Genomic DNA, 24,994 nt, shown 5'->3' on the forward strand with positions numbered 1-24,994 from the left:
TATGTGATTCCTACTCCTGCCGAGGGCACCCGAATGGAGTAACAGGCTGCAATGTCATCTCCACCTGGCTGCCTGGAGAGATGTGTCACGGGAATGGGGTGAGTTAGCCTAATTATGTTTTTGTTTTCTTTTTTTGTTTTTGTTTTTTGTTTTGTTTTAGCTGAGAACTGGATAACTCTCTCCTCTCTTGGGGAGGGAGGTGGGGGGTGACGCGGAAATTAAGCAGCAATTGCCGGGGTTCAGTGGTTTCATATCTGCCGCACACTCACTCCTCTCCTCTCAAAGTGGAGCAGAAGAGAGGAGGGGTAGTGGGGTGCCTGGTTTGTGCTCCTCTAAGGCTCCTTCGTTCGTCCGAGTCCCCGACACACAACCTGCTGCATGCCCTACATAGAGGAGCCCCGCACCGGAGAGAGGAGCGTGAGGGGAATATTCGCTAAGGAGCCACAGGCTGTTTTTAACGCTGCCTCTCTCCCTCTCTGACAACACACACACACACTGAGAGAGAAAGAGAGAGGGGGGGGGGGGGGAGAGGGGGGAGTACCAATTTGCCTTTCTCACCGTTCTCACCATTCTACCTTTTGAATTTTAACTTGTGTTGTTTTCTTCACACAAGCTTTGCATCCAATAAAGCCTGTATCTCATTATCATCCCCTAAAAGACACGCGCACAGTTACGCACCAACATACACACACAAACACACAGCCATTGCTTAACACGCGCACTGGCACTTGGACTCAGGTGGTGTTTGATGTAATTTAAACTGTTAAAATACTAATGAGTCATGAGGATTGTAATGACATTGGGTAATAATGTTTGTAGCTCGTATTAGACACCAGCCTGTAGGCGCGCAATCCTTTTATAAAGCAGAGTCAAATTCAACAAGTCGCTTATGACAGCTCCATGGCAATAAGCAATAACAATATTTATTTATTTTATTTGATTGTTTTTGTTTTTTTCAGATCAAGTTTGAACACTTTTCCTCTGGTTTCACTGACGCTGTGAGAAGGAACCAAAATGCCAGTAAACGGACAGGTGATGGTGGATGCCTGCACGGGGCCTCGCACCACGGCACTAAAACACAACATTCATCGCACGGACTCCGAAGAAGAAGGCGCAAAAGCTCCGCGACCGCAACCCCGCAGAAGCCACGCTTTGTGACACCGAAGGTAAGGACGAGAGAGGGGGGTGGTGGGGGGCACACAGTCAAAGCGGCTCAAGACGGAGTGCTGTGGGTCGCTAAGCGGCGCTGTTGCATCACATTATCCCCAGCTGCTGATGAGAGGCCATGTAATGAATTCATATCTCAAATTACAGTTTTCAGGCTTTGAATGCAGTCACGTTGTAGAAACACATTTTCTTCCGTTTTTCCTCCCGCTTCCCGTGCCAAGTCTGACACACGAAGTGTCTTCTCCTCTCAGGGACACGGAAGCGATCACACACACACACACACACACACACACTCATAGGCACATATGCACATACAGATGTTACAGGGGGGTAACTATAAGAGTCTGGCATATCTGTGTATAGGAGTCTGACATGACAGGATACACAGTGTAGTCCTAATACCCATAATTCTCCATTGGACTAATCTTATCTGGTGGCAAAGTAAAGCACCCCATTTATAATTCTAAGTAGTGTGTATGTGTGTGTGTGTGTGTGTGTGTGTGTGTGTGCATTTCACATGATGATTTTGGGCCAAATTATCAGTCATGCCATACCATACTCACTGTGGTGTTGTAGAGAACAGTGGATAGAGACTGACGACGTGCTCAGCAGTAGCCTATTTTCCTGAATAGTGGGATGACACAAAAGGAGATCAACTCTGTAGGGCATAAACGCAATAGAGTGGGGAGCGGTGAATGTCGAGAGCAGTTGCTATCTTCATTAATATAAATATCTTGTGCTAAAGCTGCAATGGATTCTGGGTGTGATGTCATAACACCTTTAAAACCTCAACAGTATTTTATAGTAGGCCCACTTTTGTATTCACTTTCTTTTTTTGTTGTTATCTCTCCAGAGAGCGTTTCTCTCGCTCACTTGGGCCTTGTATTTTCCCACATTTCACAGTCTGCTATTAAACGACTTCTGAAAACAAAGCTAAACAGGGAAAAAAAAAAAAAAGCATAGAAATGAGAAATTCTCGGTGATGCGATGCATACTATATTCTGAGTCCCATTTTGGCTGCTGCATGACATAGCGTTGAAATTATGTGTCGGGCTGCATCTCACTGAGCTGCTCACTGAACCATCTCCATTGTTGGCAAAGCAGGTACAGTAGTTCAGAGCTCATTGTCTCCAAGCCGCGTGTTCATGTAGTCTGAAGTGAGACTGTGTTGTTCTGTTTCGCTGCACTTAAAGCTGTTTAATCCGTCACATTAAATGATCTGTTCTCACCGTGTTATTGTGCTGACTTTTAAGGAGGAGGTGGCCCTCTTGAGATTATTTTGATGGCACCTAAATGGATCCAGAGATATTTACACAAACATCAAGTGCTTGTACCTGCCAACAAGAGATTTAGAAGTTGTTTTTCACTCTTATAGTTCTGCTAAACACTTTTTTCCCCCCTCCAAAAAGCATTTTTAAAGGAGGGTATTATTCAGGAGGGTTTCTTCCAGATAAAAGGCTGCACAAGGTGATGCTCTCTGTCATCCTGGTTTCAGTGTTTTTCTGGTTTTTAATAGTGTGCAAGACATTTTTAGAGCTGGAGCTCAAAATTAGCTCAAAATCTACATATGCCTGCAAGTGGGGAAAGGTTCTGAATGCAACCATGCAGAAGTCTCTTTTTCTTTTCATGAAAGATACACATAGAGGCTTTGTTCCTCTGTTGAACCACTACTTTTTTTACTGAAGTCATCCAAAAAAAGTGTGGCTGTTATTATTTGTATTGTTGTGCAGTTACTGTGGCGTAGTCTCGAAGAATAGCTCGTCAGCAAATATCCTTGCCTGGAACTTGTTGGTTTGATTTGAACACATAATGACTTAACCATAAGACCACTGAGGTATATTTTAGCTTCTTTCCTTATGCTTGACTTGCTGTTTTGCGTAGTTCAGTGAAAGCATTTTTTTAATCACAAAGGCTAGAATAAAACAAAGTGGGAATCCTCATATCCCTTTTCTTTTTTCTCTCTCTTCCTTTTCGTGTAAACATATAGAGGAATTTACGTAGGAGTACGCACACAATGTTTCATTCTAGGATTAATGAAGAATAATTATAAAGATGCTTAAAAAAGGGAAAAGCCAAAGAACCTGTGGGTGGGATATTCACCTTTCTGCCCTGCACTGTAGCTGTATTTGTCCTGAAGGATATTGACATATCCTGCGATAGGAGCTACAGCAAATAATCCTCTTATCTAGCACAGTATTTCTGATTAAAGCTCACTGTCCACTGAAGTTGACAAACTGTACATATCAAAGTAAAGGTTTTTGACGGTGTGGTTCTGCCGAGGAACATTAACAACCCCGACCACGTGCAGCCATCAAGCCTCTGGCGTGGCCTTTAGCTGTCAGCTGCCGAGTGAGTGCTTTCTTTTAAAGTCAATTTAACGTGCTACAGCGCCTGAACCAGCGTTGCATCAGAGCTTACACTGCCGAAATTTGGTTACGTTTGACTTTTTAATGTAAGAACTGAGGGAAGAACTGTGAAAGCTGATGCCCTGCCTTCACAGTTGCCGACTTTGTACTTTACAATGGCAGGTCAAATGCTGCTCACACGAGGCTCGAGTGGATGAAAATGAGTGTTTTCATGTTTCTGTTCCTAGCAATTAACAGTGAAAAGGGGCTGAGTGACATATGATAATGAGTCATTTGACCCCCGCTGATCTTCTGTATATTGATGTGTGATAGTGAAGTCTCAGATACAAGTTAATAACCCAAAAGCCTCTTGCGAACGCACACTGTTTAATCATTTAATCAAAACGCAGCTGGTGGTCTCATTTAATGAGTTAGTGAGCCATAGTGATATTAAGTGGGGTTTGACTAATACAGGTTCTGGGACTGTTTTTTTTTAGCATTAGCTGATGTTTTTATGGCGATTTTCTACATCTGTTAATTAACCTTTAAACACAAGCATTTATATATTTTGAAACATATTTTGAATATTGACAGATTTTTTATCCTGTGGGACCTAAAACTCAGATAATAATCCACAATGAAGCTTCTTATTCAGACTTAACAATCAAAAGTATGGTTTCACATTCATAATTATGATAAAGACATCCCTGGATGTGCGTCATATTGGTGTTGACCATTACAGGAAGTAATGGAAGCCTGTAGTCCTGCAGTCTCCACATGGCAGCAACACTAACACTACATTGATTAGTGACTTTACTTTCAGTGTTTCTATCTGGTTATTCAGCTCCAGCCCAGTTTTTCTTAACTTTACTGAAAGTAGTTCAATAAATCTGAAAATTGTGTTTTTCAAACCTGTAAAATATGAATTCTCGACAGGTTGGATTTGAAAATTAAACCCAACCTTTAATCAATGTTAAATCGTCTGTCTGTGTTATTCATGACTCAAAGGCAAAAAGTTTTTATGCTGAAAATAAGGATTAAATCTTGATCTTGATGGAAAGGTGGTTTCAGGCTGGATGTAGAGACACGAGGAGCATAATAGAGATATAACCCAGAAATTGCCTGCTACGTCTGTTAGGTCTTGAGTTTGAATTAAAAGCAACATTTTGTGTTTCTATTTCAAACAACAAATCTGTCAAAACAGTCTCTCATCCAAAATGTCTCAGATGGAAGGACCAGCTGGATAGTCGAAGAAATGGCCTCTCGGAAAGATCTTTGAATTTATGTTGTTTTGAGATTATAACACTTTGCTGAATAGGTGTGTTTTTGGCTGCGAAATGTATATTTATGGTCCTTTTTTTCCTTTTATTTTGAAAGTACATTGCATGGAGACTGAAAGGAAAGGAGAGAGACAGAGGGAGAGACAGAGAGAGAGTTGAACCAGTGACGCTGTGATTATGTGGCATGTGCGGTAACCACTCTACCAAAGCATTCCTGTCAGCTCATTCTTTAATGTAAACAGCTGTCTGTTGCAGCTGGAAACCAGATTGATGAGAGCACCGAGGCGAAACCACAACAGTGAATTTGTGGGCTGAAAATCCATAAAGCTGAAAGACACTAAAACGCTACACAGAGTGAGCAGCATCTTTAACATTTCACACAGTCTTTTTGTTTCATCATTGATATAACAAATATTGGTTTGAACTTCTATGATCCCTTTTTTGAAGGTTAATAATGCCTCAGTATTAATAATGTAGTCAGTGGTCATTGTTAAAAAGAAAAAGAGGAAGATGCATACAGATGTGTTCTCTTTTGATGTCAGCATTCATTTTTCAGCTGAAAGCTTAAAGGCTTTCAAGATAGTGGATGTTTCATTTTGAATCGTAGCCCCCCCCCACTGTGTCTATTGCGAAGTGTGCTTTTGAATTAGCTTGATTAGTATTAAGCACAACATGTGGCTTTGAGAGGGACAACATTTCCAGCTTCATAGGAGGCTTAGTTGTTACCTTAAATGATGCCTTTTCTACTGTTTTCTCAGTCTGAGGGGTTTTCCAAGCTCAAAAAGAGGCTTACAGTAGGAAGTGCCTGAGAGCGTCCAGTCTGGTGATGTCATTGTGGCCAATTGAACACACAACACTCATATACCAATTTTATACTTTTACTGACGCCAGACTTTTTTTTTGTTCAGACTGATATAGCGCTGTCCTACTTAAGACAATTTTTTAGCTTTTAAAAATCCAATTTGATTCAGTTTTCCACGGTTACAAAGAGCAGAGCAGTCCCATAAATGTATGAGGAATATTTCATTATCTTATCTGCCTTCCTCCAATCACCGCAAGTGTTGGCGGTCTTTTACTGATTCAATGAGAGATGGTTGTTGCCTCCACTTTCACATTTTTAACGTATTACATATGTTACGCCACAATTAGCTCAATGCATCACTGAGACAGTTAATACGTTTTCAAAATGAACCAGACATCATTATTCTATAAGAGATAACAGACGCACAGCGGGGCTTTCTTTAAACAATGCTGCTATGGAGCCGCACAATCATACTCTACCAGCACCGTCGCTCTATTGGTTAGAAGAGGGTGTAAAAAGAATAGATATTGTAATTCTCTTGATGAGCCGGCAGCTACATTACGAAAAAGAGTCTGGCAGAGTGTGTGCTCAGTGTTAACTGTGCCAATGACGTTAAGTCTGGAAGGAATTTCATCACTCGGCTACAGAAATGAGTCAAATGGCTTTATTATCTTCCCTAAATTATTTTTTCCTCATCACAATCAAAGTTCCTCAAATTCATATTGAATGCAATTAATTTTTTTTTCAATGAAGCCATTTGAATTTTTTTTTTTTTTTGAAAGAATATTATATAATCAATAACTCAATCATTACAGGTTTCCTTAAAAACAGATTATAATGAAGAATAACTGTGTGGTTGTGGAGAGGGAAAAGTTTATAAAGCATTCAAGAGTTGTAGTTTGTTAGTGAGGATATGTTTTATGTTGGCTAGCAGAAACTTAAGGGAATTTACTGTTAGTTGACATTAAATGTTTAATCCATGTCTGTCAATTGGAAATATCTGTTCCTTCAATCGGTTTTATTGTAAAGCACTTTAAGCTGCATTTATTGTATGAAAGGTGCTATACAAACAACCTTCTTCCAACGAGATTATGAAAGCTACTCCTAATAATAATCTTAATTTATAGAGCACTTTTCAAAATCCAGAAAGTGTTTCACAAAGGCAACAAACTGTCGAATCACAACGGCTCCAATAGATGATTTAAGCTTGGTTGTGAAACTAATTATGTCTCACAAATATGTTTTTGCTCCTGGTTGGTGGGTTTACATTCACCGTTTAGGTATCTCAGAGTCTCATTCAGAGACTTGTTCTGTCATCAAGATGTTTTATGAAGCATTGAGTGTCATTCAGCACCATAAAACTCATCCACTGCTGCACTCCAACAATTTTAAAATGATTTTCAAATCGCTTTAAAGATTTTTCTTTTTTTAAAAAGAATAAAATCCCCTTTCTTTTTTCTTTTTTTTCTTTTTCTTTTTGGAGCAATCCCTTTACTCTTCAGCCTTCAGTGGGCTGTTATTCATATTTGACTAAGCTGAGCTTTCAGCAGCTCAGAGACTCAATAAAAAACTGCACGGGCCTGAATCTTTGGCCAAATCTCTGTCTGGTCCAATTCGCTCCTGCCAAGCCCAGCCTGTGCCTGACACTAACTCAATCTCATATTAAATTACTGAGTATTCTCATTATCTCAATTCTGTGATTGGATCTCTATATGCAAACGAGGTAGGTGCAGATGGAGGATTTGTCAGTGGTGTTACCCAGGTCAAGGGAAGCAAAGCTGCGGGATTGGAGCTACTTCCTTTTCCAGAAGCATGTTGCTGGGTTTGCTTGACTTGAGTGACATTAACAGTACAGTTTAAAGAGATCTGACTGCTAAATTGTATAAATGTGCTATAGGATGCCCTGTTATATGTTTGAAAATGTATGTAAAATGGCTTTCAGCAGATTATGTCTGTTTGGCTGGTGATGAAGGGGTAAGCCAAAATGTTGCTGTTCGGTAAGCCAGGGTGTACGTCCATGGTTGTCGACAGTGTGGCTCGCAAGCTTCGGTTTGCTGCCATACATCCGTGGCCCTTTCATGTCAGTGTCAAAGCCTGCTGTCGGCTTGTCAGTCACAGTCACTGTCATGCCAGTGATAGGAGAATGACATAAGTACTTAATGCAAATGTAGTTTAAAATAAAATGTTTTGATGCAAATGTGCTCTCCGCCTACATAGATGGATACCCATGGGTATACCTAAGCGTAGATGGAGAGATACAGATGCATTCATTAGATAAAAAATGATAAAATATAAATTTTCATCTTTTGGTAAGCTTGTTTCTTCAAAGAAAGAAATATTTTTAAATTTAAGCTGTTGCATCCATTATTGATTTTGTGAAAGTCATCCGTGCTTTTATCTCTTCTCAGTTAGTCTCTTGTAAGTCAGTGTTTTTGCCTCAGTCAAAGGTCTCTCTCTTTTGTTTCCAGTTTGTACAAACACAGTACCTAGGAGACTTCCTGGAGCACTGACTCTGCTTTTATTGATTCTGCTGTTGATTTCTCTGTGTGTGTGTGTGTGTGTGTGTGTGTGTGTGTGTTTATATTGTATCTGTTTGCAATTGCTGCGTTACTGTGATTTGAAAAATGCAATCTCAAAAAGATTATTACTTTTAATTATGCAGTTGTAGATCAAACAGTGACAAATCTGCAAGGTAGTCAGAGCACTTGTAGTACAACTATAAAGCCCAGACCTTGATTTAAGTGGAACACAGTTCTATTTAAATACCTGAGAGATACACTGATTTCATAAATAAGCAAACTAAAGCATGCAGTATAGGCGTAGGTGGTTCCTAATCGAAGAAAAGGAAACTTGAATACAAATAACATGATAATCAATCGTTGTGAAGCATGAAAACAAAAAATAACACCACCCGACACTATTGGTTGGCAACTTGGCATCTTAATGTTTGAAATATTAAAAATAAATTGACAGCTAAGCAGCCATGCTGTGTCCTACCATCAGTGTGTGTAAGTATTTTAGGCTTTAACAGATTAAACAACATCGCTATCTGTTGAGAAATCTTTGACGTGTTGAGTTTTTTAAACAGATTTACACATGAATAGTACCTTGATGACTGATTTAGTCTCGGCGTCTAGTCAGTTTACATTTCTTTTTCTACATGATCTCGTTGAGAGCTCTTGCCAGGCAGCAAGTTGTAGAAGCCAAAAATATTCCCTCAACATCCGCAAATCATCTAAAATCTGTTACTCCAGGTAAAATGCCCCCCCTTCCCCCCTTCCCCTACCCCTCCCATTGCCTGCGACAGGTGCTGTCTCAGCCAGACGGGGCATTCGCTGATGTGGGAGTATTCGAAAGCCCCAGTTTTCCTCGTGCCAAGTGTAGTATTTAAGAGCAATACATCAAAAAACATATGTTGGCCAGACTCTGGTACCCAGAGACGTGTGATCAAAGTCAGATCCACATGTTGGAGGGCTTTAAAAAAAGCTGCTGTCAAATGTGCTGTATGCCTTTGGCTATGAACTTCAATTATTTAAGAATAGATTAATTGTAATATACTCATGTTTTGTATACCACCATTATAGAACTGAGTCCATTTCTAAGATTTATAAGTCATATCTGAAGTCCTTTTTTTAGAATCTGGATCATTGCTGACTTCATCAATCTGTTAAAGTAATAAGCCCAGTTAGTCCCAGATCCTTCATACAGTATATGACATCAAACGAGAGTAGGACCAGTGCTTTAAGGGTATAATTTAATTCGTCTACAGGTATTAGCCATTTATCATTTCTAGATATATAGATCTGTCATATCAGTACTCAAGTAATTTAAGTTATTACATCAATATAAAGTCTTTGTAGAATATATTCGGTGGATTAACAAATGTCTTCACTTCCATCAATAATATATCGTTGAAGAGATTGGCGCACTTGCTATGCATGAAAATGAGTACAAATTCTGTTTTGGGTTAAAAATTAAAACGTGGATTTAGTCTATCATTACATCGGGTTGTCTAACAAGTCCTTACCAGTAGCTGTCTACAACTGTCCTGTGTCATTTTAATGTTTCAGGTCCTTTCAATAATTGAAAGCTGGAACAATCACATTGTGTATTCATAAGGATGGCCCTCTCTTGGCTTATCATACTGTGCCATGCTCTTGTAACCTGGCTGTTCTTGGAGCTCGGAGTCAGCCACACTTCAACACACACTTTTAAATTAAGTTTTAAGTTATATAAACAAACACACTCTTTAAATGCATATGAAGAATATACTTTTTTTTTTTTTTTTAAATGTACCGTGTTGTTGCACCTAATAATGCCAGTTCTTGTAAATTAAATTTATGTTAATCTTTTCCTCTTCTTTAATACTGAAGACTGAAATAAAATTCAAATGTGAAATATGATGGTGCTCATCCCTCTTCCTCATATTATAACCTCTTCCCCTCTGTTCAAGGTCACAACTATCCTGCAGAAAAGACTGTACAGCTCCCCACCTTGGCACGGCTTCGTAATAACTTTATTTTTATACCATTTCTTCCCTTTTCTCAACCCCACCCACACCTTTTTTATTTTTTTATTTGCCTGTAAGTCTCCTCCTCTAGGAGTTGTTTCTCTCTTGTGCTTCACATCCTGCCCCACAAAAAAAAAAAAACCCACAAATGCCCTCAAAGTCAAACACAAAGACACACAGATATAGACATACTCACAAACACGGTTACAAAAACTCACAACATAGTCCCCCAATGGATGACAGAGTGTGCCCTTTCTGGTGTTTGGCATTGCCCTTGTTTATTCATATTTATTACCAATGAAATATGAATGACAGAACTCTTGCGGACATTTTCTGTTCCCCTGGTTCCACATGTACCACAAGCACTGAAAAAAAAAAAAAAAAAAAAAAAAGATAGAATTGGCCAAAAGTGTGTGCCCCTAACACATGTACACACATTTCTCTGCATTGCTTAAATTTTGATGTGGAAAAAGGCTGTTGGGCTGTTAAAAGGCTGTGTCGAGGGGAGTGGGGAGCAGGCGGTTGGTTTTTTCTTTTTTTTTTCTTTTTTTTTTCAGAGGACAAGCAGGAAGGCACTTGGAACTTACATCAGTGTTAAACAAATAAAGATGTGATATTTCAAACAAGACCTTTCCACCACATTCGGCTGCCGAAACAAGACAACAAACATTTGTGTTTTGCAGTTCAGTTTCTGGGTGGGTGGATAATGATACACACCGAGTCTTGGTAAATGCGTAGCGATCTCTGGAATATATAAACCCTGGCACTCCCAGGTCACAAAAAAAGCATATTTATTATAAGATGTGAAAGTATACCTGTATTAAGATTACTCAGAGGTGATGCACTGCTAATGCATTTAAATGAGAAGAGAGGTAAAAGAGCATTTGTTCCTTTTCTGGGTTATGTTGTATTTGTTGTTGAGAAATTTGCATCGCCCATATCTAGGGTTGCAAAGGGGCGAAAAATTTCTGGAAACTTTCCATGGGAAGTTAAGCTGGGGAATTTTGGAAATATACCAACTTGGAAACTTTCCATGACACTGAATGGGAATTAACTGGAAATTTATACAGACTGCATTCAACTGTATACTTTTTGTCATAACTAATACAAACAACATTTTGACTGATTTATTTGTGATTAGAACTTCAATCTATTCTTTCATTGAACAACAAAAACATGAATGTTGAGTAAGATAAACATATTCCCTATAAATTTCCAGTTTACTTGTTCATTTCTATATATTCCCATTACCATACCCATATCATAGTGTAGTGTTGATGTTGTTTGCTTTAAGTTTGCCTTCAAATAATATAGAAACATTACACCTTGTTCTGGTTGACATTGTAAATTATGCTAAAAAACACAATGCTGGGAGTCATGTTTCTAATTAGTGTTACAGCATGTTGGTTTTTTGCCTTTACTGGATAGTTGTCAGCGAAGAGGCGGACTGGAAACAAGACATGCAGCGAAGGTCCCTAGCTAGAATTGAATCAGGGACATTGCAGTTATGTGTAATAAGCAGTGACCATTCAGCGACCAGAGCACAATCAAATATTTTTGGTTTGACATTTATAAAATACAATATATATTTGTCAAGGATGGGCTTATATTCATTGTTTTCCCCTAGTGCCTACACAGTTCACCGACCTTCATTAAGATGGGGACAGGTATTAATTGTCTGACATTATTTTTAAAATGTCAGACAATGAATACTTAAACTAAAAAACTATAAAACTGAGTCATAAACAGAAAATCACTGCATGTTCTTTTTTTTCTTCCAGGAAGCAGACAAGATAGAAATGGGACACCCCTGACAGAAATCACAGAAATGTTTGACATGCAGAAGTTCAAGATGCAAATCAAATTAATTAAACATTAAATGCATTTTATTAGAGATCTAGCTTTTTTCTTATTATAATTGGAGAAGTAGCTCGGTGAACTTCCATGAAGAACCCTTTAAACCAGGGTTGTTAAACATGCGGCCCGTGGGCCAGAACCGGCCCGCCGAGGGGTCGACCCCGGCCCACTTCCTGTCTTCTTTTCCTTCCTTTTTTTCATTCTTCCTTACTTCCTTCCTTCCTTCCTTCCTTCCTTCCTTCCTTCCATTTGTCCTTCCTATCTTTCCTTCCTGCCTTCCGTCCTTCCTTCCTTCCTTCCATTTGTCCTTCCTATCTTTCCTTCCTTCCTTCCATCTTTTCTTGCTGTCTTCTCTTCCTTCTCCTCCTGTCTTCTCCTTCCTTCTTTTCCTTCCTTCCTTCCATTTGTCCTTCCTTCCTTCCTTCCTTCCATCTTTTCTTGCTGTCTTCTCTTCCTTCTCCTCCTGTCTTCTCCTTCCTTCTTTTCCTTCCTTCTTTTCCTTCCTTCCTTCCATTTGTCCTTCCTTCCTTCCTTCCTTTCTTCCTTCCTCACTCCTTGACCCCTTCCTCCCTTCATTCCTTCATTCCTTCCATCTTTTTAATAATCCGGCCCACATGAGATCAAATTGGGCTTTATGTGGCCCTTGAATGAAAATGAGTTTGACACCTCTGCTTTAAACTCATTATACTCTCAAACTTTTTAACATCAAGAATCCCAAAACTGACACAAATAAAAGACCACGGACCCCTACCTGATAAGACCTTTGCTTTTAGATGTCTTATTAAAGAAAATGTATGAATGTAATTATAGTGAAAAGAAATGATTATACTAAATATCATACGGATTCCACCGCTGCTTTAAACAATATTTGATTGAATATGAAGTGTTTGGTTCTCGGACGCCGGTGAAGCTGTAAGATCTGACACCAACAAACACGTCTCCTTGGCTCAAGCCTGAGGAGGACTCTAACCACTTTGTTTTTATGCTACTTGAAGTTTGTGTTTCATGGTCTTTCTCGGGGGCTCGGTACTATGAACTAACACTATTTCAAAATAACATCTGACCGGGGAAGAGGCTAATAGTTTTAGACTGTCTCTGTCCACTTTATTGCTCCTTCCCTGCCAGATATTCATGTCTGGCATTTACCTTGCCCAGTAAATTTAAAACCTTAGCATCACTTCCTAGGTTACTGTGCAGAATGCGACACAAGTATTTATAGTAACTGAGCATTTTGAGACTATTTATTCTCCATTAATCTTGACGTCTAGGTCAGAGTCCTTCCATAGCCTAATTATTCTATCCAACAACCAAATGCTGATTATATTTAACCCATCAACTAATATCTCTTGTATCTCCTCTTTATCTCTATGGCACACTGGGATAGTTGAATTGTGCATAAATTGCATATAAGGCTGCTTTCATGTCGTTAACATAAAGCACAAAGAGGAGGGGACCCAGAACGGAGCCTACTGGGACTCCACAGGTGATGAGCAAAGGCTTGATTATTCATACCAGATGCCTTTTAGCTTAGAAAGAATATATTGTGTAATGAAACTTTTAGAAGAAGAAGTAGAAGATGTGTAGTATTGTATTGGCTAAAACCTGGAATGTAGGCAGTATATATTCAGTATGCTTTAATCTTTACATACCGTTCATATTCTGACTCATAATTAGTCTCTACAGTAATTCACATTCATAAATTCCCCATTATTCATTAATAAATATTTGATTCTTATGGAAAAAAGACATTCACAATCACTATTTTATGTTCCAGGAGAACATTTTATAGAATAGTGAATATAACAACATGTTTTAATGCTGATTTTGGATTTCAAACTTCTACATTTACATATAAATACATTGTATCTCCATTTTTGTGAACTGTGAGTCATATGATGAGTCCAGCTAAAATAAATATGTATAGGATGTGTTTTTACATCTCCTAACCCTTACATATTGTTCAGGGTTAAATTTGTTACACCAGAGAGCTGTACAAATACTTTTTCTTTTAGCCTGAAATGTGATGCCTTCCCCTAATGTGACCCAGACTATTAAAAAAAGGATCTACATCTGACCCCTATTCATCCAAACGGTCAGGAATGTTCATTCTTCAGATTTTATATAAGTTGTTGAAATAGTTCTCATGTTTTATGTAACATTAGACCATAGTATAGTGTCTTTTTATATAGTTTTTCTTAAATCATAAAAACTAAAGAATAAACTCTTTCAGCTCTCTGAAAGCTTCATTAAGGATGTTTATCTGTGACTGATGAGGTCTTTATGAATGATTCGTAGTTCAGAAGTTTCTTATAGAGACTAATTACGTGAGGAAATACTTTGACGGCTCAGAATATGAACAGTATGTGAGGGTTAAATGTAAAAAATGGGTTGAATTTGACCCTGAAGTGTATGTAAGGGTTCATTTATGTACAATAGCTTTGGCTGGAGTTGTGAAAATATGTTTTATATACTTGAAGTACACTGAGGTAGCTACAGTATACTGAGATAAATGTATTTCATTAAGTATTTGTATGAAGTGAAATAATATAATAATCACTTGATACATTTTGTATTGTCACAAGATGATTATAATTGATGCTGATAATTGGAAAAAGAGCTCAGTCCCGTGGCAAGAATATGTCAGTGGCCAGTACAATATAACATTTTTATCAGTTAAAATTCATTACATTTTAAATGACAGCTGGATGAATGTTAAGCTGTCAGTGTCTGACTCTGTTCAAACCCATTAAATGTAGCTGTAATGAGGGGTGTGTGTGTGAGAGAGTCTGGCTTCCCTCAATATTTGCTTGTCTGTTTAATTTTCTCTCCAAAACCTCTCTCTTTCTCTAAACCTCACATTTCAAACATGTTGTTCCAAGGTTTACATACCACACACTCTCAACACAGAAACAAACATATTCAGTAAGTAAATATTGTATATTCACATCACTATATCCGATGGTTTCCAGCTCTGTGCAATGATGAGACCATCCACAAAATCCCTGAATAGCAGATTTTCAGTGAGGAAAAGAAAAGTTGCAGTAGTTCTTGCATTTATATATGTCTTTTAAACGTATGAACATCCTGTCTTACAGTATAATCTTTAATATGAACCTCTTTAGAAATGTATCAAGGTTAGGATACAAGAAGTTTAAACTTTGTTGGAAAGATTCAATACATTAAAACTACTTACAGCCCCATTGAAAAGTGAAAAAAAAGAGAAACCAAGGATTCAACATGTCCATGACGCCATCACATCACCACCGCAATGCTGTAATATTACCCAGTATGCATCTCAGCCTCAGACACAACTTCTTTAGCGAATGTCTCATAATACTATTACAGCCAAATAAAACTAAGAAACAATAAAGGTGGGTGGCCTAATCTTCTCTCAACTTCTGTATGCTGCAAATGTTGCCTGACAGCCATTACAGTGAACTTGTCCCCTCTCTCCACACTGTGAGAGAAGAGAGTTTGTTTTTTATTCCCCGTTGTGTTGTAGATTTTGAGATCTTTTGTGTAATGACATAAAGGATACAAGTGAGCTGCTGGATATGAAATGACTCACAGCGCCTGAAATTGTTGTTTGAAAAAGAGACCTTTTTAAAAAATGACAACTTGTTTGGTGAATGCGAGGTAGTTTAGAGGGAAAACCTCGCATCGGTAAGAGGTAGATGATTATTATGGAAATGTATTATTTTTATTATTATTATGTTCCCAATACAGGTATAATTTAATGGGATATCACAAATGACCTTTTGAGCCTCATCCTCTTCTTCAGACTAAAGACAAAATGTATAGTCACCATCTTAATACAAACACCTAGGTCACATGACAATCACATGATGTGTAAACCCCACTCTATATTTATAGGTGTACATATAAGTGTAAAAAAGATAATACAGAGCAAAAGAAGACGTGATAAACAAAAGTTAGACAAAATATATATAAAAATAATGAAACGTATATACATATATATAAAAATGGGACCCTCAGAGCACAATAGTAAAACAGGGCCATATAACCATCATAATATCAATATGGCTTAGACTGTGGCTCAGGAGGTAGAGCGGGCGTCCACCAATTGCAAGATTGGCGGTTCAATTCCCTGCTCCTTCAGTCCACATGTCGATGTGTCCTTGAGGAAGATACTTGCCAATGGTGACTGAATGTGTGTGAATGGTTAGTCCCCCTTGTGACAAGCAGGTTTAGCACCTTGTGTGGTAGCTCCTGTCATCAGTGTGTAAAAGCACTTTGAGTGGTCAAGAAGACTAGAAAAAAGCTATATAAGTACAGTCCATACCATATTTAAAAGGCTCAAAATGTCACTTGTGGAATCCCATTAAATCATACCTCCATTGGGAGCTTCACTGTGCACTGTACTTTTTTGCCATTACAGATGTAGTTATAAGGTCCAGAACCTGCTTTTTTATTCCAGATATGTCTACTACAGACTTTTTGACCAGCACAGTTCAAAATTGATGTATTGTAATATTTGGTGTTTGGTAAATGTGTCTTATAATAGCGTGAGGGATTGGCCTTAAGATGGCAGGACACTTCTAATATGACTCAAATAACTATAAAACATTTCATCAATTGGAAGACACTCTTTACAATTTGCATATTTCTCTTTTACATAAACGATATATCTCTACACATCATGCATTTGTATGAGAATCAAACACTGACTGCTAGCTACTTAAGGCAAGAACGCTAGCTTTTGCCAATCTTGTCAACTTCCATTGTTCAGCAGCCACACAGCGGACGGCACTTGATGACATAAATGCATCGGATGTGCATATTATTTATCAAACAGCGGCGCCGGCCTGGAAGCACAGTTTTCCTGTCATCTGAGACACAGCTCGCGTGCGATCAGTGAACTGTGCCGCTCTTCTTCATGCAAATGCATTTAGCGTTTAAAGGAGGATTGCATAGATAACGGATAGATTCAAGAAATGTGGTTGACTGCACATTCTGGTGCATTTATTAAGGCTCAGCTAACATTCAAGGGTCAGTTTTACAAAGGAAAATTTGATGCCGCTTTTTGAAATGGTAACAAGATTGTAGTCTGGAAGAAATCACCATGACAGCAGAAACATGTGTAGGAGAGCTATGGTTAATTATTTTGTATTTGGAGTGACAGCTTCTTAGAAAGAAAAGTAGCTCAGTTATAATAAAAAATAAAACACATCGCACCATTTTTTTTTTTTTAGCACCAAACAAACAAAGGACAGTGAGGTGCTAAAGCATTTTTGTGATTACACTCTTGATACTTGAGGTGAAATGGCTTTTATATTTCTTAACTCTTTAGATGTTTAATGGGTCCTACTGCAGAAGTTTTACAAGGCCTTCTTAAAAGGTTTGGGAAGTCAAAGTTTCAGTTAATGAGACTTTTTTTTTATTTCAGCATCACTACATTTTGATTTCTCTCTCTCTCTGGGTTTTGATTTTCTGTCTTGTAGTTCTTCACTCCATCCCTGCTTCACTACTGAACTACATCTTTTGAGTTCTAGTTTTACATGCAGCATGCACCTAAAAGACAGTCCCAGTTACTGATAATTAGCTACTGCCTCAGTAAATCAGACGCTAATTTCATGCAGATTGCAAGCGCAAATATGTACATAAATCTGGCCCTGACACTCAGAGTTTGGAACTGGGTATTATGGGGATTAACACACCAAATTGAAAAAAACATTTGATGATGAAAAAACGCTTTTATGTGAGTTGGAGTAGAGACTGTGGAAGAAAATGAGGTGACAAGACATTATTTTAGGGTGGCTCCTGCTATCTCATGCTTACCCCAGTGGCTGTGCCGCAGCACACAAAAGAAATGATGATATGATGTACTACATTATTCAACCCTGAGCCTGTAAGAGAGCTTACAGTCAGCTGTTATCACATACGACGCAATAGGCATAAGTTTGTGGGTTTAATGTTAAATTATAGTTTGACATTTTCTGCTGCTCAAGATACTTACCCCGGAGCAAATGTTAATAACTAGATTTAAGAGCGATGACTTGTACGTGCTCTCAAAGTAAAATGTTTTCAGTTTCAACCGTACATTTTTTTTTGCTATTACCACAACACCGCCGTTGAGGTAAAAGCACAACAGCGTGACGATTAGGGCGATGAAGAAGAGGATGAAGGTTATACATTACTTGACCCGCTTTAACTGAACTTATTTCTTATGAGAATACGAGCTCACCACTCCAGTTGGATTTATAGCTGAGTGCTGACCATTTATTTTGTGTTTTTTTTAATGGTGGCACCAGCAACCAGAGATGTTTTAATTTAATTTTATAATTCAATATTCAGCTCTCATATTGCACTGAAAACTATCCATTTTATAGAGATCATTAGTGGGAAAACAGCTGTTCATTGGTTGGAGGAAAAAATGAAAACAAATCAGATTGAATGTAATGTGAAGCAGCACTAGACAGCAGTATTAGACCAGTCACAGCTTGTTACAGACAAGCTTTGTGTGATGGATGTTACGATACACCCAAATATATTTTGTGAATTTCGTCACATTTTCGCAAATGAATGAGTGATTTGGAGATACTGAGTTTACAGATGAACAACAGGAAATGGATTATGCTACAGTTTTAGAGACGTAATTGGACGTTTTAATACTTTTTTTCTCCTAAAAATGTATCACCATTGGAATCTATCATTATTGACAGCAGCCACTGTTATCAACTGTATTTAAAGCTTTCTAAGGTAAAGTGTGATTTTCAAAGATTGATTTTGGGTGGAGTATCACTTTAAGACATTTTTCCAGAAACAGAACCCATATAAGCGAGAGCCTAATTTGTGTTGTCATTTAGAAACACTGTAGAGCTGCTTCAGTGGCGATGAATGAAGGAATGAAATTGTGGACTGATAGATTTAAGCAATTACACCCACATGAGCTTAATTTAATAGGAGTTAGGGGGTAACATTGTTGAACCAAAAAATGTGCTTATATACGAGGAAAATCATTCCGGATTGTGTTATAATATGCACGTTGACATCCTCTGAGGGCCTCTTAGCGCTGTCTGCCATTCAAGCACCGGGTGTGTTGTTTGTACTGTAGCTTTGACAGAGACGTAATTTTCACAAGCCTAATTTCAACTTCATCCACAAAAATATAAACAGTTTTGGACAAGGCTAATTTGCTGCTGAAAGGCAGATTTGTACAATTTATGAAACCTGTTCGAATGAGCGAAGACAAATGCTGCTTTCAGTCCATTTTCAGTTAATTTTGTTCCAGTATGTGAGTTGAAGAAAAAAAACCCTTTCCATCTTAAGACATTTTTAAAGAATGAACACCCTTTTAGTGTTGCCAGGATACCAAAGCATTATGCCTGCTGAATATTGCTGCATTATTAAGAGTTTGAATTTTTCAGTATTGTGGAAATATTAGCATAAATGCTAACACAGAGGGGGAGGAGGGGGGGGGGGCCCTTCATGACATCTCTTCTGGAAGCTAATTACAGCAGTCAGTGGATATGATTTTAAACACAAACGCAAATCTTATAAGACAGCGGGAACACTGTGACCCAAAGTTTTCCAGCTACGTTGACCACTTTGGAAGCTGCGGCTCCTAGTTATATTAGCTCTGATGCTAACTCCAGGGAAAGTTAGTGTAATCTTGTCCCATTGGTTGGAGCTGACACTAATTCTCTGGGACAGGAGTGTAGCGGTGTGTGATTTAGCGGCGTATGCTAAGTGCTGCTGGAGCTGCAGGCTAGTCTGTGGGCACCAGGGCAGAGAGAGCAAGCTGGGAAAGTACTGACTTGACTAACTGGCCTGATTAGACCGGGTGTGAGATGACATGGATCAGATACACACACTAACCCAGCCAGAAAGACAGATTGGCTGAATTAGACAAATATTTTTGTAAAAAAGAAAAAAGACATACATCATGAGAAAGTGAAGCCATAAAGATGATTAATAGACATTGATGTAATGCTAGAAAACGAGGACAGGGAAAGGATGAACAGATATACAGACACTAGGTTAATTTTGTGGATGTGACGGTTTCCTCCTGAGGTGTTTTTCAGCTCTGCTGGACTGTGGTGGTGTAAGAAATTGGCTAAGATGCAACGTAGCATTCGCATCATGGTTTCATTAGCTCTCATTCAGCCCAGGGCGTTTCACACTGCATTTCCTCTTCTCATCTGCTTCTCTTAGATCTGTTCATATTACAGGAAAAAGGTAACACAGACTAAGCTTAAACTCTGAACAGGAGATTGGACTCATTTGTATTTGACTGAAACTTGGTTAGAGTTTAAAGAAATGTTATTTTTTCCTCACAGTGAATGTTATTGATTGATGCAGACACTTGAGTGCCTTCAGCGATTCAGACTGTTTCCCCTCATACCCTCATGAATGGGGTAAAATCTGATTGCATTTATTTCAGGGTTATTTTATCCATTAATAGCTGGCACTTTGCTGTGAATATTGCCCACAGGCATAGATTGAGTTCCAATAAAGGCGGACAGAGGAAGAGAGATTTAGGGCATATCAAGCCAGATTAGTGGTTTGGCAAAAGGGCCACTGTTTTTGAAAGTGAACTAAGTAAATTTTGAACACTGGAGGACATAAAGTAAACTTCTAGTTCCAGTTTCAGCCTATTATGTAATCTTTGATTTCCAATTATTGCATTAAAATCACATATTTGAGTCTCACTTTCTTGAGAATCTAGCATCTAATGTAGCTCTAATGTAGAAGCACCTAACAGTGACAGACCGCTTATATCAGACAGAAACTGTTGAGGTAAAGAAAAGTTGTCAAAGATTTAGAATATGAGCTTTGTAATCACTTCAGGAATGAAATTTACTTGGTTTTGTTTCATAAAGCAAACTATCACAAGCTACTTTTTGTTGAACTTTTTTGATTAGACCTCACAATTTTTGGCTTTTTGTGTGTTTTTAGGGTATGATGGGTGTAGTGGGCTGGATGTTGCTCCTACTCTCCCAGATCATGGTGCCTGTGGCGTCCCAGAAGCCTCCAGGGCTCAGTGTGGGTGTTATCATGGGCCAGACGCGCCCTGTTTCTGATCAGGAGCTACGCCCACCTCGGCGCCCTGACAGTGCCCTCGACGTCTCCGTGGTAATACTGAGGATCAACCAGACAGACCCCAAGTCTGTGATCACACAGGTGAGTAAAAATAACACATTCAACACTGTTTGACCCATCGCACACAGGCACCTCGAATGACACCTGAGTTTGTTTCATTGTGTCCCAAGGTGTGTGAACTTGTGTCCCGCACTCGTCTCCATGGCATTGTGTTTGCTGATGGCACCGATCAGGAGGCCATTGCCCAGATCCTTGACTTCCTCTCTGTTCAGACACAACTTCCAGTCCTGGGAGTCCATGGAGGCTCCTCTATGATTATGGCTGACAAGGTGAGTAGCCTTGATGCACACACACACAAACACAAGTTGACACACAAATGCCCAAACGCACATGCGCAGCGCATACGCCTACGTCTTTGGATACACAATGTTTGTGTTTTGGAAGTGGGATTAGTGAGTTGTAATCCCTGCTTTGAGCCAGCTCTAAATGTTGAAGGAAAATGCTTTTCAACCTACACTTTTTTCAGATGTCCTGGCACGTTAGCAATTAGGTCAGAGATGCATTTCATTGAGAAACTTGGCATTTAGAAACTAACTCCACCTGAAATGCAGCTCACAATTCAACATAATCCACTTGGCTAAGCATGAAAAATAACAAGCCCCTTAAACTACCTAAGATATATGTTTGTGTAAAGTGCCCATTTTACAGATACAGTGTATGTCCTCCTGAAAAAATGCCTACAGCCTTTAAATGCTGTATTTTGCTTCCTGGGAGTTACTTTAAGCTCCGATGTCCAATGGGTCTTTTAAGGTTGTTTGAGTTAAAAATGGTTCCCTTATGTCATATATAAACCATCCTTGGATGGTGTAGTCAGCATGTTGTAGATTAAAAAGTGACACAGTGGTTTCTGGAGGCTTGTTTTTGGCCTGGTGAGGCTGTCAGATTATTATCTGTCAGGGTTTTTGTTTAAGTTAAGACTTTGTATTGCAGTCTTATGTTTATTAGCCTTTTGTAAAAGGTTATATAATGCACATTTAAAAGGTCAGTGGATATCTGCATTTAAAATACAGCATTCTCTGGTACATCTTTCATGTTGTAACAGATCATCAAGCATTGTTTAAATATGTAATAATGTATTTTCTGCTTGGTCTAAAACTGGGCTATGCAAAACTAAGAAAAAAAAATAAGAATAAATCCTGGGCTGTATCACGTCTAGTACTCAGCAGGGTGCCAGCAAAATATGATTCCTTGCTTTTAAAAGAAGAAAGGGATATCCTTTAAGATAGGGGTTTTTGTTTTATTTTGGTGTGATGCTCAGTGCAAAGTTAGAGATGAACATCTCTTTCTTAGGTGAATTCTCTCTCTGGTACTGACTCTGTAGACCTTGCTGACTGACAGACAGACTGTAGAAGCTTTGATAAAAACACAACTGGTTCTTTAGCTTTTAAATCTCTCAGGGCACAGCAGCCAAAACACAGGAACCAACAACTGCTGCAATACAGCAGCCTTTTGATGTACTAGTTGACGGGGAATGCAGCGTGTATGTGTGAGAAAAGACGAAGAAGAAGACAGAGAGTGAGAGTTAGCTTGAAGGTGAGGAGAGTTCGCTTGCAACATGAAGGTCAATCGCTATAAACCCCCACTGAGTATATAATGATAGGGAAAATAAATGAATTGTGTTTTTCCTGGCCTCAAACACTGCTGTTGATGTGCCATTAAATGAGGTACTTAACCCCCAACTGCTCTAATTGATCTGCTCAGTGGCCAAAAGTACAAGCGTACGGTCATTCTTGGCAGCTCCCAGGTGTGAGTGTGAGTGTGTGAAGCCTGTAACTAACCAGCCCCCCTGCAACTATTCCTGCAGGCTTTTCCTGTAAATAAGAAAGTGTTCCTGCTCGGTTTAATTTTGCAGCCCACTGGCAAGCAGGTGTGGAAGCGCAGTGAGTCAGCAAATAATCGTCGAAGAATTATTGGTTGACTGGTTTCTTTTCAGTTCTGTAGCTTTGATGATGTGTTTGCGTGGTCGTTGTAGAGCCTCAATAATCTGCAGCGACTACCTGAAGGACTTTTTTAAAATTTAAATATGTGTGGCGGGGAGGGGGGGGGGGGGGGGTGATGATTTTCCTCTCCAGCATCCTAGCTCTAAGATTTGAATAATGTTTTCATTATGTGTTGATTGTGTTTTGGATGAATAGATTAATTATGTAGTCTAAATGTCAGAAAATGTTGAAAAGCAATCATTAGACGCTATTACATGGGAATCAATTATCGGGAATAAATTTGCCTTCACAGTCTGAAATACTATACAAGGCTGCATTTTAACATTTCATTGACAGGCAAGCTGGGCTTTAAATCTCCCCCAGTCTATTGAACCCACAACTGAGAAATAATACAGAAATTAGTATGTATGGACATGCTCAAGAGTACAGAAATTTAGTAGAGGATGAAGTGGTCACCTTGATATGATTTGATGTTATCACCCCTTCAGTGTGTATTAGTAGCGATGGTGGACGGTGCAGAAAAATTCTAATGAAAGCTAATAGGAATATTGTTATACAAAGCATGAAATACATTTTGGATTTTTAAAGGCTGTTGTTTAACACCTGCTATGTTTGTACGTGTTTTTGACAGGATGGAGGTAGCGGCCATTACTCAGAATCTCAATAAAACCCTTAAAACCCTCAAAGATTTCAAATTTATAATGATAGAAAAACAGATTTATTCCTTGTTCCTAAAGAATGCAGTTTGCCAATATGTTGATCTTCATTAGTAGAAATGAATCAGTTATGAGCATGCAGCTTTCCAATATTTTTTATGTCTGCCCGCGAGCTACCACCTCACTAGTGTGTACTGTGCATTCTCCACTCTCAATTTTTTTTATGAGAGCGATGAAAACAAATTACACAAACGAATTGTGATATCTGAGAAGCTGCAACCAGCAAATGTTTGGCATGTTTGCTTGATAAATTGACTCCAGTGCTTTTCTCGACTAAATGAGATTTTCTTTATGATTTTCGCCATATGATACACATATAATCTGCATCTGTGTTTGAGTGTAGAGAAATAAAAACCTTGACAAATGTATTATTTCATGAAGAATCCTGGTTTTATGCAATACTTCTTGCCTGTGGACAGTAGCTTTCACCTGCTGTCTGTAGTGTAATGGTAATCTGGAGGATCAAAAGAAATCCCAGTAGGCTGGTTACAATTCAGCTTGATTACTGCAGGCTAACAAACAATATTGTGCTTTGTGCAGACCGAGCTGGTGGAGCCTTGTGGTCTCTGTTTCTTCGTACACACACATGCTGTCTGGCAATCAAGTCTTTAGAAGAAGGAGTAAAAACTGAGCCGCTCACACCCCGGGTACCATGGGTATCCTGGCTCAGTTCAGTAGTATTCTGCATAACACATCATTTTTTTTTAGATGGAGAGCAAAAAAAAAACTGAAGGAATAAGATGCTGGCAGGAAAATACTGAAAGGAGAAGGAAAATAAAAAACTTCAGCAGGCAAGTGCTCTAAAATAATAGATATACATGACGGTGGGCAGTGCAAGTGCGAAATACTGAGGTGTTAAAGCAGTGTTAAGCTGTCAAAATGCAAACTATAACTGTCATGATTATGTCACATTTCAAGCGGAGACTTTCTCCAGTTGTCACTTTATCAGCGGCTGGCTGCATAGCCATCATAATGCAACACAAATACTGGAGCAGGCATTCGAGAAATCCCTGAAAACTGGAGTTAAACAAGATTGTGGAGACCAGTAACTCACTGCTGCGACTCCTCCATGTTTTTAAAAAGCACAGTTTTTATTTGTCACGATTGTGTTTACAGACTTAAGACCTCATTTAAAATTTGAGTGAGTTTCCTCCTACATGCAAGGATCTTTTTTTTTTAGCTGCATTTCAATTGAGGATGAAGGTTTTGGTTCGGAGTAGTGTAAAGACAAAAGGTTTATTGTTTAGTTGTGTC

General features: G+C 38.8%; 1 protein-coding gene across 1 annotated transcript in view; it reads left to right on the forward strand.

The window, feature by feature from the left end:
- The first annotated feature begins 80 nt into the window (after positions 1 to 80).
- The window catches only part of grin2ab (glutamate receptor, ionotropic, N-methyl D-aspartate 2A, b), a 96,261-nt gene continuing 71,347 nt past the window's right edge, over positions 81 to 24,994 (forward strand). Inside the window, exons 1-4 of the mRNA XM_053337329.1 lie at positions 81 to 98; positions 960 to 1,166; positions 20,881 to 21,105; positions 21,195 to 21,353. Coding sequence (XP_053193304.1) covers positions 81 to 98; positions 960 to 1,166; positions 20,881 to 21,105; positions 21,195 to 21,353 — 609 coding nt within the window. The remainder of the gene's footprint in view (positions 99 to 959; positions 1,167 to 20,880; positions 21,106 to 21,194; positions 21,354 to 24,994) is intronic.

This window comes from Scomber japonicus, chromosome 2 (genome assembly GCF_027409825.1).
Source record: "Scomber japonicus isolate fScoJap1 chromosome 2, fScoJap1.pri, whole genome shotgun sequence".
NCBI classification, from domain to species: domain Eukaryota; kingdom Metazoa; phylum Chordata; class Actinopteri; order Scombriformes; family Scombridae; genus Scomber; species Scomber japonicus.